This window comes from Colletotrichum costaricense (genome assembly GCF_030867565.1).
Source record: "Colletotrichum costaricense strain IMI 309622 chromosome Unknown Scaffold_1.1, whole genome shotgun sequence".
NCBI classification, from domain to species: domain Eukaryota; kingdom Fungi; phylum Ascomycota; class Sordariomycetes; order Glomerellales; family Glomerellaceae; genus Colletotrichum; species Colletotrichum costaricense.
In genome coordinates this window covers 61,796-74,717 of record NW_026848230.1, presented here as the reverse complement: position 1 = coordinate 74,717, position 12,922 = coordinate 61,796, and the positions used below count along the sequence as shown (strand labels likewise).

Sequence of the window (12,922 nt, the reverse complement as noted above, 5' to 3'; positions counted from 1 at the left end):
GTCAGTCACTGGTATCTTGGAAGTCGGCCCGGATCGGATTTTCCTCGAGCTCGCATCGTGCTTGTCTGTGACCGGATGACAAGACATGTTTTGCAGTTCAACCTTCGAGCATTAAGTGAAGAACTCACATCTTGGACTGGATCCTAGCTCCATTTCCAGCAGTGGCAGTCAACGTGATCTTTGATCCATAGGTGAGCTTTGACTAACAGCCCATTTTGGTCCTTTCGGAGCTCCCTTGCCCGGTCATGACACCCACATGCAATGATCTCTGCATCATCTACACCATCAGAGATGCAAGAATACGAGGACGATCTCTTAGCCGGTTGTTGAAGTCCTCTAAGCCAGGCGAGCCCCCCTTCTAGCGTGGTATACACATCGCCCGATGGCTTCGAGACATCGTGAGGCTACTCCTAACATCCTGCGGCCGTCCCGGACGCATCCGGATGAGCTTGTGACGCCATTCACAACCCATTCGACCGCCTACCCTGTAATCTTGCAAGTTTCTGCCTACAAGGCGTACCCCCGCTTCCAGAGGCATTGTGTCTTCCATCTTAGCGAGCTTTCACTTCAAGGGCTCCCTTGCAGCCGTTCACATTAGCCTGGAGACCCTTCATCCACCAAAGGGAAACGCCATCTCAACGATTACTAGGTCATCAGCACGATCCCAGATGCGGCGCGTATACCCTCATCACTCGGGCTCAAGGGTGGCCGGTATAGTAGTCATGGAAGAGTGCCAGACAATACCATCGTCTGCAACTTGAATCTCAGCTTGGCTCTGCCATAAGTATTGCCGTGATCCCACCATCAATCCCACGATCTCTCTCTCTTATCCTCATCACCCATCAAACAATTATCTCCCATAATCAAGTCGTCAGAGCCAAAGTAACTTCGACCAGCCAAGCCGCTTCGTCTCCATACTTCTCTTCTTCACCAAACGCAAACATGAAGGTCTCCGCCATTCTCATCCTGACCGCCGCCTCGGCCGCCCTCGCCGCACCTGTTGCCGAGGCCAACGCCGAGGCCGCTCCCGCCCCTGCCCCTCAAGCCACATCGGGTTACACCAACTACGGAAAGTACGACTACAGCAAGTACGGAAGCTACGGCACCTACGGTGCCCCGCCGGCCACAACCCCGAGCCCCACGCCGGTCCCTCAGACTTACAGTGCCTATGGCACTTACAAGGGCTACAAGCGCGCCACCGACTGGGTCAAGAGCTGGTTCGTGTAAGGGCACCAAACATATCTTCTACATTACGCATTACGCAATACGCAATAATCTCACTCCTTAAGCGCACTTCACCAACCCACACATCTCCCCTCACCATTTACTGGACGCGAGGCTGGCTCGGCCAACAACAAGGCCTCGGTACTTGGCGACTTTCATACCATATGTAACCCAAGAGATGGTTGAGGGACGGATCTGTGTGGTATGGGGGTATAATGATAATAGAAAGTCCACACACAGTAGACTCAATGAAATAAATCATGTGTCATGAGTTTAGGTATTGCCAGTGACGTTCCCACGTGACAGCCTGTGATATCTCAATGACTTGGTGATAATGTCCTCAATTTACGGGACTTGAACATCCCTAAATTATGTCATACATGAGGTAGATTTCGTGGCATTTCATCGGCGCGTAGTGCAACGGGGACTAGTTGTAATCGGCATTCGAAATGCAACCTCCATCTTCAATCCTAAATCATTTGTTCCAGCATTCTTGCTACACTTTTTTTCATGAAGGCTCCTGAAGGAGAGAGCTCGTTCGAAGCTTCAGCAGTGCTTTCACGACGTTTATTTTGACTAGAAAGATGAATCGCTACTTCACTTGGAACTTAGTTGCGGGTTCTTGTAATCTTGACAAGTAAATAAGACTCACACCGTATTCTATAGCTGTACGATTCCGTATTCCATAACTTTTGGCGCTTCGGGTTCGTCTTGTTGAACCGTCATTCAATCTTACAACTAAAGTCGCCATACCTGACTTTGTTCGCCACGTCAACTCTTCATCTTCCTTGTTAGTTCTAAACATACACGATTACGTGCTATTGTCAAGATGACTCAAGATATGAGAACACGGCCAAATGTTATACCGGCGGCACCTAAAGCCGGTAGAGGTAAGCAGGCAGACTTTGAAATGAAAACGTAAAGGTGACGGAATGTACTCCTCGTATTGATGGTTTTAGGGAAAGTCTCTACTGCCTCCTGTTATTTGCATTGCATCTTTGCAACGAGCTGAAAGCTCATGATTGTAACACGTAATGCCAACAGAGAAACAGATGAACATGTAGTTTGAGAAACTGTCTCGAGTTTCATTAGGTCAATATAAACCCAACCATTGTGTCTTATTACTCACGTTTTGATAACCGCTTATGAAGTCCTTATGACAAGCTCTGAGATTGGCCTCTTCGAAGCGCGGCAATGGTGCTTAGCACTGGAACTCTTCATCTGACCACCGTGTATCAAAGAGCTTACAAGGTACAGTATCAGGCTCTTAGTATAATCCAAGGCGTAAATGGACAGGATTTCAAGACACAAATATATTAGTTCTGACTCTCGTAGGTGTTCTGTGTGAGTAGCTTTAGCTTGAAGATGCGTTGAGAGACGGAAATAATTAGTAGATGCAGATTCTTAAGCTTGGTAATGAACGACGTATATTCAGATGTCCTGGTTATGGTGATTCACCTAGTCTCACTTAATCTTAGACCAAGGCATTTTGCCATGATGAATATGAGTAGGTATGTACGGATTCAACGATATTACTCATTTCCGTTCCATGGAGTATTGGCTGAGGGCTGTATGGCAAGCTCGACCGAGTTAGCTGAAGTTGAGAGAACCAACTACATACAATTTTCAAGTTTCAAAGTCCTGTGCGCGCTCTGGATATTCACTTCAGCCATATAGCATGCGTAATGTGGATGAAACCGTGGCGGGTGGAGGTTTAGAAGATACTTGGTGAGGCAAATGCAATCATGTGCTCGAAGTAGATGTCCACTCGGGGTGATGTCAAGATGAATAGTCTTAACATGCAAGCAACCATCCCTCGATATAAAAGAATGCCGGCATCAGCGCTTGAACCAGCCACCAATGAAGGCCTGACTACCGACGTTGGAAATCTCGAAGACATCTACCAAGATCGACGCCTCGTGAAGTCATGGAGCCTGTCCTTTAACGATTTCTACTGTGTCTTCATTCTCATCTATGGCAATATTATCAATGTTTAGCGCGTATATTGAGGTTCACTGATGCTCCGCTGAGGCCGCTTTGCCTGATTACTTGACTCTACTGTTTGAGGTATCTCTGTGGGCAGGTGCTGATGGCTACATTCACTTGACTCGGTATTGGGACTGTTACAAGCGGTGATACACTTGGGTTATACGGTATCACAGAGTCTAATTATTGATCACCGAGATAGCGATGGATTTGGCGAAAGCTTCGCAACAAACCCACACTAACTGGAAGCTGGAAAGGTTCGACCAGCCACCTTGTTTCAAGGTGTCTTTACCTCATCAATTCTGAGAGCTGAATTTCACTCATATCATCTAGTCAAGTGAAATCAACCGAGAGTCGCAGCCCTGGACTCAACAGTGCACTGCTGCCAGGTTCCAGCCACGAGCGCTCCGTCTCACAAATTGCCACAAGCTAGCCACGTGTCCAACATTATGCAGACCTGTGTCACTCATCATAGGATTGACCGCATATATGTTTCCATCTTTTCCAGGTTTCTCATAGCCGGCGGCGTTGTACGGCGTCACGATGTACCGGTGTAAGCCCAATGGTGTCATGCAAGGGGGCGAACAAACCCGCATTACACGTCCGCAGCAGGGGGGCTTAGAGAGGGGTAAAAGATATTTAAGCACTCAAGCAAATCTCCAGACCTCTTTCGAGAAAATAAAGAGGCTGGGAATTCCTCGCCCGTGGTCTAGAAATTCTCCCAGCCTCCTCATTTTTTTTTTGTTTCCCCTCGTGCCCCCTATCGGTTGAGATGTCGTCTGAAACGCCGTTGTCCCTGCACGTCGCCCGCTAACATCGGAAGCGAAGGGATCCACCGTGGCGCCGATTGCCCGCCGGGACTATTCATTGACTGTAGCGCAGCGGGCATCGATGGAGATGCAGAGCAAAAGGCAAAAGGAATGGAAACTCAAAATGATACAGAAGAGAAGCTGACAGTGAAACTCTATTGCTAATATCCAACCACCGCAATTGTGTTTCGGTGGTTGTTGCCATGTCTCGCTATGCCACTTGATGCATCTCCCAGCCGCTGGATGAAATGCCGGTGAACATGTCTCGCCACAATGGACACAATGAGACGAAAGCTGTCTCATTTGTGTGACTTCTTGATCCAGATGATCTTCGATGAGTTGGAAGAACAATAGATGTCTCAAAAGTTTGTAAAAGGATAGACGAATTACGACTCCGCCTTTACTCGGCGCGCTATAGCGTCAACGGCACCAGCGCCATCTAAATAAGATGATTGCTTTTGGTGGACCGTTCATCGGTTGTTGTAGAAGGAATTGCGACCTGCAGGAAGCCAAAACAAAAAATGGCAAGAATGAATCAAGGAGCGAATGAACGGTGCAAACTTACGTCTCAATGACCAGCCTCTCCCCTCGATCAGCTGACGGCGAAGAAGCGAAGAATAGCTTCAGTAGCCGAGTAGAGAGCTCGAAGCAAGGGCAACATGCATTCTCTTGGACGTCCGACGCATCGATGTCAGGGCCTTGCATGTCACAGGCGTCATATCTGTTAGTCTGGGGAAGCGCGGCAGTGAGGTTGGTGATTTTGGATTAGGGTTGTAGACGTGGCTCAATCAGGTTGTCGACTTCTTGTGCATGCATGAACCACCTTAGCGAGGGCAAAGACTTTTGCCAGTCACGTCCAATAATAGCGCTGGCTGTCTGCAAGAGACCTGGAGGATGATCATGCTGACAGAGTACCTACTCGTTCACAGAAGTTCAGCAGGCGCCGGTGGATGTTTCGCATCAGATTACGAGGCATATGGGGGAGCCTGCTGGACCAACTAGATAGTCGAGCCCTGCTTATGAATCCGAGGAATAGGCTTCAGCAGACATTGCGAAGAAGAGGCAGATGTGCCCTCACGTCAGTCGACTGTGACAGCACGTTGTGTTGTGTTTGACGTGGCGATGTTGAGACTCTGAGGCTTAATCTTCATGCAATCCTCATGCCGAGTTGGTGGATGAGTGCGAGGGAGGCCCGGAATCATGGCCAACAACACAAGAGCTACGCTCTAAGCCGACGAATCGAAGTGCTAGGACGATGGCCGTGGCCCAGCCCAAAGCCCAGAGAATGGAGGATGAAGAGATATCTTCCCCATTAGCGGCGAAGATGGTTAAAGGCTGGCGTCACCTCGATGATCAAAGGCCAATGGGTTGTGTTGGCATGAGGAGAGTTGAGGTGCATCATAAGGCAACACTTGCGCTATCAGAACGCCTGAGAAGCGCGGAGGCCCGCAACGCAAGAGACCCGGAACACGGGAGGCGAGAGGCCAAAGACCGTCTGGCCACCCGTGATGCTGGGTGGCCATGATGGGAGACCTGGCGTGCCGTTCTCGCGGTTCTGCGGGCAGCTGTCAAGTCCAGCATGAGAGGTGGGGTCAAGCAAGTCCCTGGACGAGACATGAGGTCACCCAGAGAATGTGTGCTCAGCAAACTGACGAACGAAGGTCCCAATACGAGGTCGGGGAGAGTGGCAGAGCAGAGGTCTGAGGTAGGTGGGATTACCCCCTGCGTCGGAAGGGCCATAATATGTGAGTGAGGGCGGCTAAGGCTCTAAGCCAACATCGGCTGGAAGCTCGATTGGTTGCGGCGAGGCATATTGGAATGAGGGGAGCTATTTGATTGCGAGGTGAAGTGAGTGGTGGAGTGAGTGAGAAAGAGAGGAGAAATAAGCAATGTGGCATATCTGTGCTTTGACATTATTTGGAGATGGTTTGCGGGACAAAAGTAAGTAGTGTTCCTATTCATCCAAGGGAGGAAGAATGAAGAAGAATGAATGAATGCAAGTCATAGTAGGTATGGATGAGCTGTGGGAGCTATGGTCAGAGGTTCAACAGTGCTCGCTCACGCTTCGCGGGGTGAGTTGAGATGAAAGTGATGGCAGTCAGATCAGGTATCCACTAGAGCAAGGTAAGGTAAAGATATCCGTAGCCAAGATGATCTGCTGAATGGGCTGCAGTGACAGACTCCCAAGTCGAGAATGAGTGAGAGGACGCAATTGCATGGGCAGCTGTCATTTCGGAAGGTAAATGCCAATGCCCACACGCACTGCCGACGGGTGCGAGGGGTCCCGGTCTGTGGGCCGTATGGATGAGGATCACTGTAGTGTACGGAACAGATACGGATGCATAGTGGGCAACCTGACGGACTATGTGGGTTTTATGAGCGCGTAGGGCAAATTCGCATGTCTCGCACTCTCCCTTGGAATCAGGTCGCGCTCTAGGGATATTCGCTTGCCAGTTGGTGAAGCCTAAACTTGTACGGATGTAAAGAGGGAGAGACGGAAGGGCACAGTCGCCCATATTGAGAACAGGCAAGACATGACTGGCTGGTCGCAAGTCGTTGCCCCGCTTATCGCAGACGCGTTTAATTGGCCGTGTATCGCGGTACGGAGAGTGGAGACTGGAGAGGGAAGTTGCATCCTGGTCGAGGTGCGCCTGGCCACTGCTGCCTTTCCTGTTCGCGCCGACCAATCATATGACTTACACAGCCCGTCGCATGAACGTCGCTTTCCCGTAGATCCACTTTCCCGACGAGTCTCTCTTTCCTGACGGGATTTTACGTGTGGTGTTTCCTTCCTCAGCAGCACGCCAGCACGCCAATGAGGTAAGTACATACGTATAGGTATACATACGTGCCTGCTCCACTCTCCCATCACAGCTGTCCGCCTGCCCGCCTGCCCGTCGTGCCCGCCCGGTCAGACTACCTACCTACCTTAGGTGAGGTGAGGTACCGCAGTACTTGCAGGGAAAAGGGAAGGAAAGCTGCATCTGACTTTCCCTAATTCACTATTTAACTCCATCGTTTTACATTACTAGAGGATTACCGCAGTATATATAAACGCTACCCTACCCTCAAATTCCGCACTATTTAACCTTAACCCTTTTTTTACCTATCCTTTTTTCTATTTTACCCTCTCTCTTATTAAAAAATCGCTAGAATCGTAGTTTTAATAGCTTATTAATAAGCTAGTATTATTATTTAAAAATAAATAACTTATTCTTATATATAAGTATTAAGAGTTTTATTATTATAAAAATAATAGTAAATATATTAAAGTATTTAAAAAAGCTTTTTAATAAATTTTTAATACTATTTAAAATAATTATCCTTAAGCTATAAAAAAAAACTAAAGTATTATATTAATATAGCTCTATTTATTTTATTAATATTAATAATACTTTTTTTAGTATAAAATATATTAATAATATTCTATAGCTACGTTATTATATTTTATAAATTATACTTAATATTAATAAAGATTTTAATATTATTTACTAAGTCTTTTATTAAAGTTATTATTATAAAGTTAGTTTAGTTATTAATATTTTAATAAGTATTTTAACTTAACTTAGAGGCTCTTATAGCTCTTAATTAGAGGTTTTTAAGGGACTTATAATTAGACTTTTTATTTATTATAAATAAAGCTATTATAATTAAAGCTATAGTATTACTTATAAACTTTAATAATAAGTAGTTAATAATATAATTATCTTTTTTTAATAATAAGCTTAAAAAAGTATCTTAATTTAAATACTAAGTAAGTACTATACTATTTTATTAAAATTATATTTTTATACTTATAACTTAGAAAGAATTAACTTTCTTTGATAATAAGGTACTTAGACTTTCCCTAATTGATCTTTGGATGATTTGGTGTCTCTCACCTGCATTGGCCCATCTCGACACGCCAGCAATACGACGTCTCCATTGGTCTTGTCACGGAACTCTCGCGTTTTACCACGTCGCTTTCTGTCTCTGAGTCTCTGGCGCTTCCAGTCTCTCAGTCTTTCATCTCTCTCTATCCGTTCAAACGCTTCCCATTATTACCTGTCGAGGCACCAGTGGTTCATCGTTCGTCTCCCGGAACCACCTAATCTCGCACCGGCACACAGCTGAACGCGCATCGCCGTTTCGAGACTTGAGCCTTCATTCGACCCAACTTATTCGACTTCCAACTTCTCGAGGTGAGTGAACAAGCATCCCATGATCCAATACACCGCAGATGGCAGATCAATTTACTGTCCTACCTTACCCTGCCCGGCATCCCTCGCCCCCTTGCCCTGGCACGCCGCACACCATCTTCCACAATCCACGTCCCATCTCCGTCTCCATCGGCTGAGAACTAATTCTTGCTCCACCCAGGCGCCAGACCGTGTTTGCTTTGCGCTGCCTCCGCGTCTCTTTTAGAGCAAGGTACCCGCCATCCCTAGACTGCCCTATTCTTTCCCCTCCTACGAATCCCATCATCCAAGTATCTCTCTCCAATTGCTGACAAGACGCCTAGACTTTGATTCCTAGCCCTTACTGCGTATACTATCTGTACACGTCCTTAGTCGGCCCCTCGCACACCCGTCTTCCTCGACATACCATACCGTCGCTTGCTTTTCTGGGCACTGAGTGGCCCATCTCTGTTCCTCGCGCAGTAGCGTAGCTCAACCTCAAACCACTTTTTTGGCTCCAGGGCCTTGCATTCAGCGACCAACGCCGCTTGCTACCGTCTCCATCGGCATCCGTCCAACAGATACCGCCAGACTACTCTGCTGCTCCGTACTTGCGCTATCACTTGTCGAACCCACGACCAAGACCAGGCCCCGGCAGGACCCAAACCCAGGCCTTACCGATACACGCCCTTCTCTATCCCACCCCCGGTTCCGTGCGCGCGCCCTCTCCGCGTCTCTCTCTCCCACTCAAGAGAGACCGCATCTCATTCTCAGCCTAGAGTAATCCCTGCTCCCTACCGACGCTCACCTCGCTCGCACTCTTTTCTCTCTCTATCCCCCCTTCCCACCCCACGCCAGCTCGTCGACTGCGTTTCGATCACTCTCTTCCTGCAACCAACTCTCTCGATTCCACTGCGCGGGAGAGAACAACAAATAAACAACGAATACACACACTCGCTACGCTATTCCACTGCACGCCTAACCGCCGCCCCCAAAGCTTCAACACTGTCGAGTCTGTCTGGCACCGACTTGCTTTCCCAGGGAATTTACCGACGAGGGAACGCAGGAACTCACTCACGAGTCCCCATTCTCTACGAATCGAGCCGACTGTCGATCACAGAGCAACTGGGACCCAGGCATCAAACTGAAAGCCGCTGGCTGGGCTGCCCCCATTCCCGACGCACCGCACCCCATCGCACCGCACAGCGGAACCACAACACCACATCCACTCGCCCTGTTGCGCGCACAACCGCTTCGATCCACACACGATGGCGTCCATCTCACGTCAACCTTTTGCGCCCCTCGACGGCACCCGACTGCAGAATCTGACGAGCATTAAGAATAGACAGAATGGTATGTTTGATCAACCCACGACCAAGCACGCCCGTTTCCCTCCCTGCAGTTCATATGTTCTCATATTGTGTGCTCGCAACATGGCGGGCGCTGCATGTGGCTCTCTCAACGACATCAGCCCGCCATACCGCTAGAATGCGCCTAAACCACCAACTCCAGCACCTGCCCCAAACATGTCCAAAATCCTTGCGCAAATGGTAGCTAATAATTCCAACAGCTGCTCCATCAGCTACTGGCGGTAAGCGCAAAGCTTCAGAGAGCGTAGAAACCGACGATTGCGAAAATGTCGACCCGTTTGCTTTCTCCAAGCGATCTAAGAGCTCCGAAACCTTCTACCCGTCAAAGGATGTCCTTAAGCCCTCGTCTTTCGTCCTAACCAAGGCCGCGCCTCTCGCTGCCAGCCCTATGTTGAACTCCTCAAGGCCTACCCTATCTCGCCCTCGCAGTTTACTCCAGCCCAAATCGCCCTCAGCTAAGATCAATACGGCTATCGCCAAGTCCTCCCCACTCTCAGCTCCCGCTGGTCGTTCGCCAACTCGCGGCAAGAGATCCGGCATCCTTTCAAACCGTCGTAGAACCGCTGGCCCCTACACGCGCGTAGATCCGCCTGCCTTCAACCTCCCTTCATCCTCCTCGGCACCATTCAGCCTCGATGCTGCTCTCAAGGGGACTATCCCGAGCTATGCTGCCCGTTCTACTGTTGCCACATCCTCGCGGAATGCCGTGAAGGACCTTGTTGACGAGCCTGATTTGAAGGCATCTTGGTTCTTTGATATCCATGAGGATACGCCAGAGCAGGAAATGACCAACATGCTCCAGCACGGCACATGTGTCCTCGACATAAGCTCTGATGAGGAGAGTGAACGCAAAGCCAGCAGGGACCGCGCAGAGGGTCGTGACAAGGAAAATGTGCCGCCTGTCGATGATGTGAGCCAGATATCTGCACGTCGCTCTGCTCGTCGTACTAGCGAGGACGAGATGATCTTTGAAAAGGAGAGGATAGCTCTGGGCGAGATGGATGCCAGCGAGTTTTATGCGTTTGGCTGCGACGAGTCATCGATCATTATCGTCCCCGCCGACGAAGAGGAAGAGGAGGAGAGCGAGGTGGCCCCCCAAGCCGCAGTGCCCGAACTCAAAGAGCCTGTTCCGGAACTCACAGCAGCCCCGCTCGAGGAACCCTTGGAACAACAAGGTGTAGACGAGCTCATGGGCAAATCTACAGAGACAGCGGCCAAGGCTGCGCTCTTGGAGCCTATGGAGGGCACCGGTGAGAGCTTTGAGCTGTGGGAAAGTGGAAGCGCCAAAGATGAATCAGAGGTGGTAGTTGCTGAATGCTGATGATGGCGTGCTTCACTTTGGTCATTTGACTCGACTATGCTTCGCTTCCAACTATTCACCATCTTTTAATTACGGGTCCATGATGAATGCGGCGTTTGCAACGGTTATTCGGGATTTCGGATGGACGAGCAAGGACTAAGCGACGGGGAACCCTGGGACACTCTTGGTGTAGGAACAGCGGATTCGGGTGTCTTGTTTTGTACAAAGCTGGGTTCGGAGTATTGCTATTGTTTGATTGTGTTTGAGCGATTGATGTCCTTATCAATAGAGCACTATTGAAGCTATTATTTCTGCAACGTTTTGGAGCCTTTTTTGTCACCACGCCCACCATGCCTCTTGGCCAACAACTTTGACCATGCAACCGTGTAGCCCATTTACGAAAGACACTGCCATCCGTCGTCACATCATCCCTCGCACCATCCGGGTGCTTCAAGATGGGCAATCTGGTGTCGTTGGTCCGCGATGTGCTCCCACGTGACAGCCGCTCACCTCACCCTAGGTACCCGGTCGCTCCAACGCCCGTATTCCGGGGCTCCACTCGGCCCGCATGTGTCCACTTCATTACACCTTCGCACCCAGAACCGCACCACTCGGCGACACTCGCATCTCACACCATCGCAGTGTCCCGCACTCATATCCGCTCATTGGACCATAGAAGTTGCGATTGGAGCACCGGGATTCACTGTCAAACGGAACATCGAGACTCAATGGCATCGATCAATGACCTTGCCACGGCGGCAATAGCGACGTCGGCCGCAAGCGGCGGACAGGCCGGTGATGCTCTCCCCGTCACCACACCGCCGGCGGGTGTCGTCCGCGGGACTTTCATCGCATTTGAAGGTCTTGATCGGAGTGGCAAGACCACGCAGGTGAAGCTGCTTGAACAGCGGTTGATTGAAGAGGGGAAGAAGGTCAAGGTTATGAGGTTTCCGGGTACGTATCCAGCTTTTGTAACGTCAACGATGGTCTTTCCATACTTGTATATGGATGACGCATCAACTGTTGTCACTAATTCAACTCATATTCTAGATAGAACAACGCCTATTGGTCAAATGATTGATGCCTATCTCAAGAGCTCAGTCGAGATGGAAGACCACGTCATCCACCTTCTCTTTAGCGCAAACAGATGGGAAGCAGTGTAAGTCGTCCCCCTTTCCCGTACATCATTATATCTGAGTAAGCTTACACCTGTCTAGAAAAAACATCCAAAATCTCCTGGCGTCAGGATACACCGTCATCTGCGACAGGTATTACCACTCGGGCATCGTCTACTCCGCCGCGAAACAGAACCCCACCCTGAACCTTCACTGGGCGCGTCAACCGGAATTCGGCCTCCCCCGACCGGACCTCGTCCTGTTCCTCGACCTCGAGGAGGCCGTCGCCCGGGAGCGCGGGGGCTGGGGCGGCGAAGTGTACGAAAAGGCCGAGTTCCAGAAGCGGGTACGCGAGCTGTTTTGGGGCCTGAGCCTGGGGCGCGTTGGGCCTGATGGTGGGCTGGGCGAGGAGGGCAGGGTCGATCGGGAGTTTCGGCAAGAGGAGGAGGATTTGGTTGTGGTCGATGCTGGGGGTACGCTTGAGGATGTTGCCGAGGAGATTTGGAGGAAGATTGGGCCAAGAGTGGAGGCGGTTGAGAAGGGGGAGGCTGGGAGCACGGTGAGGGTTGTGTCGTGAGCTAAGTTGCTTGAGCGCTTCGGGGGGGGGGGGGGGGCTTTTGGCTAGAAGTTGTCAAATAATACGAGATTCGGTATGAATATATCTGCACGAACCGAGTTCATCGATGCCTATGAGAGTGAGCATAGCGATATATAACCTCGAGTTTGGGCCATATCATGTTGAAACGCTTGCACCTCTCATTCAGGGCCGTAGAATTTAACACCGTCTTGACGCTCGAGGTATCACCCACATCCCCCAGAACCGCGACGTCGATTGGAGCATAAGACGACCCCACGGCCGGCCACCCAGGACCTGCGGAAGGATTCTTCAGAAGGCGCGCAACGACGCCCCTGAAGTATTCATACACTGCATATGTCTGAGGGGTGTAAGGTGTGGTATCCG

The 12,922-nt window shown here is 49.9% G+C and overlaps 5 protein-coding genes across 5 annotated transcripts; 3 read left to right on the top strand and 2 right to left on the bottom strand.

Annotated features, from left to right (window-relative positions):
• Nucleotides 1–942: 942 nt before the first annotated feature.
• Nucleotides 943–1,410, top strand: CCOS01_00032 (uncharacterized protein; the record flags this gene model as incomplete). The annotated part of the gene is made up of 2 exons (XM_060448229.1): nt 943–1,223; nt 1,290–1,410. The coding sequence occupies 2 exons, from the start codon at nt 943–945 to the stop codon at nt 1,408–1,410; spliced, it is 402 nt and encodes a 133-aa protein (XP_060319667.1).
• A 4,029-nt stretch (nt 1,411–5,439) lies between these two features.
• Nucleotides 5,440–5,759, bottom strand: CCOS01_00031 (uncharacterized protein; the record flags this gene model as incomplete). Its single annotated transcript, XM_060448228.1, has 2 exons — nt 5,440–5,584; nt 5,677–5,759. 2 exons carry the CDS (start codon nt 5,757–5,759, stop codon nt 5,440–5,442), a joined length of 228 nt encoding a protein of 75 aa, XP_060319666.1.
• Nucleotides 5,760–6,133: 374 nt separating this feature from the next.
• Nucleotides 6,134–6,535, bottom strand: CCOS01_00030 (uncharacterized protein; the record flags this gene model as incomplete). The annotated part of the gene is made up of 1 exon (XM_060448227.1): nt 6,134–6,535. One exon carries the CDS (start codon nt 6,533–6,535, stop codon nt 6,134–6,136), a length of 402 nt encoding a protein of 133 aa, XP_060319665.1.
• Nucleotides 6,536–9,444: 2,909 nt separating this feature from the next.
• Nucleotides 9,445–10,867, top strand: CCOS01_00029 (uncharacterized protein; the record flags this gene model as incomplete). Its single annotated transcript, XM_060448226.1, has 2 exons — nt 9,445–9,529; nt 9,747–10,867. 2 exons carry the CDS (start codon nt 9,445–9,447, stop codon nt 10,865–10,867), a joined length of 1,206 nt encoding a protein of 401 aa, XP_060319664.1.
• Nucleotides 10,868–11,301: 434 nt separating this feature from the next.
• On the top strand, nt 11,302–12,538 carry CCOS01_00028 (thymidylate kinase; the record flags this gene model as incomplete). The annotated part of the gene is made up of 3 exons (XM_060448225.1): nt 11,302–11,800; nt 11,897–12,005; nt 12,064–12,538. The coding sequence occupies 3 exons, from the start codon at nt 11,302–11,304 to the stop codon at nt 12,536–12,538; spliced, it is 1,083 nt and encodes a 360-aa protein (XP_060319663.1).
• Nucleotides 12,539–12,922: the final 384 nt, after the last annotated feature.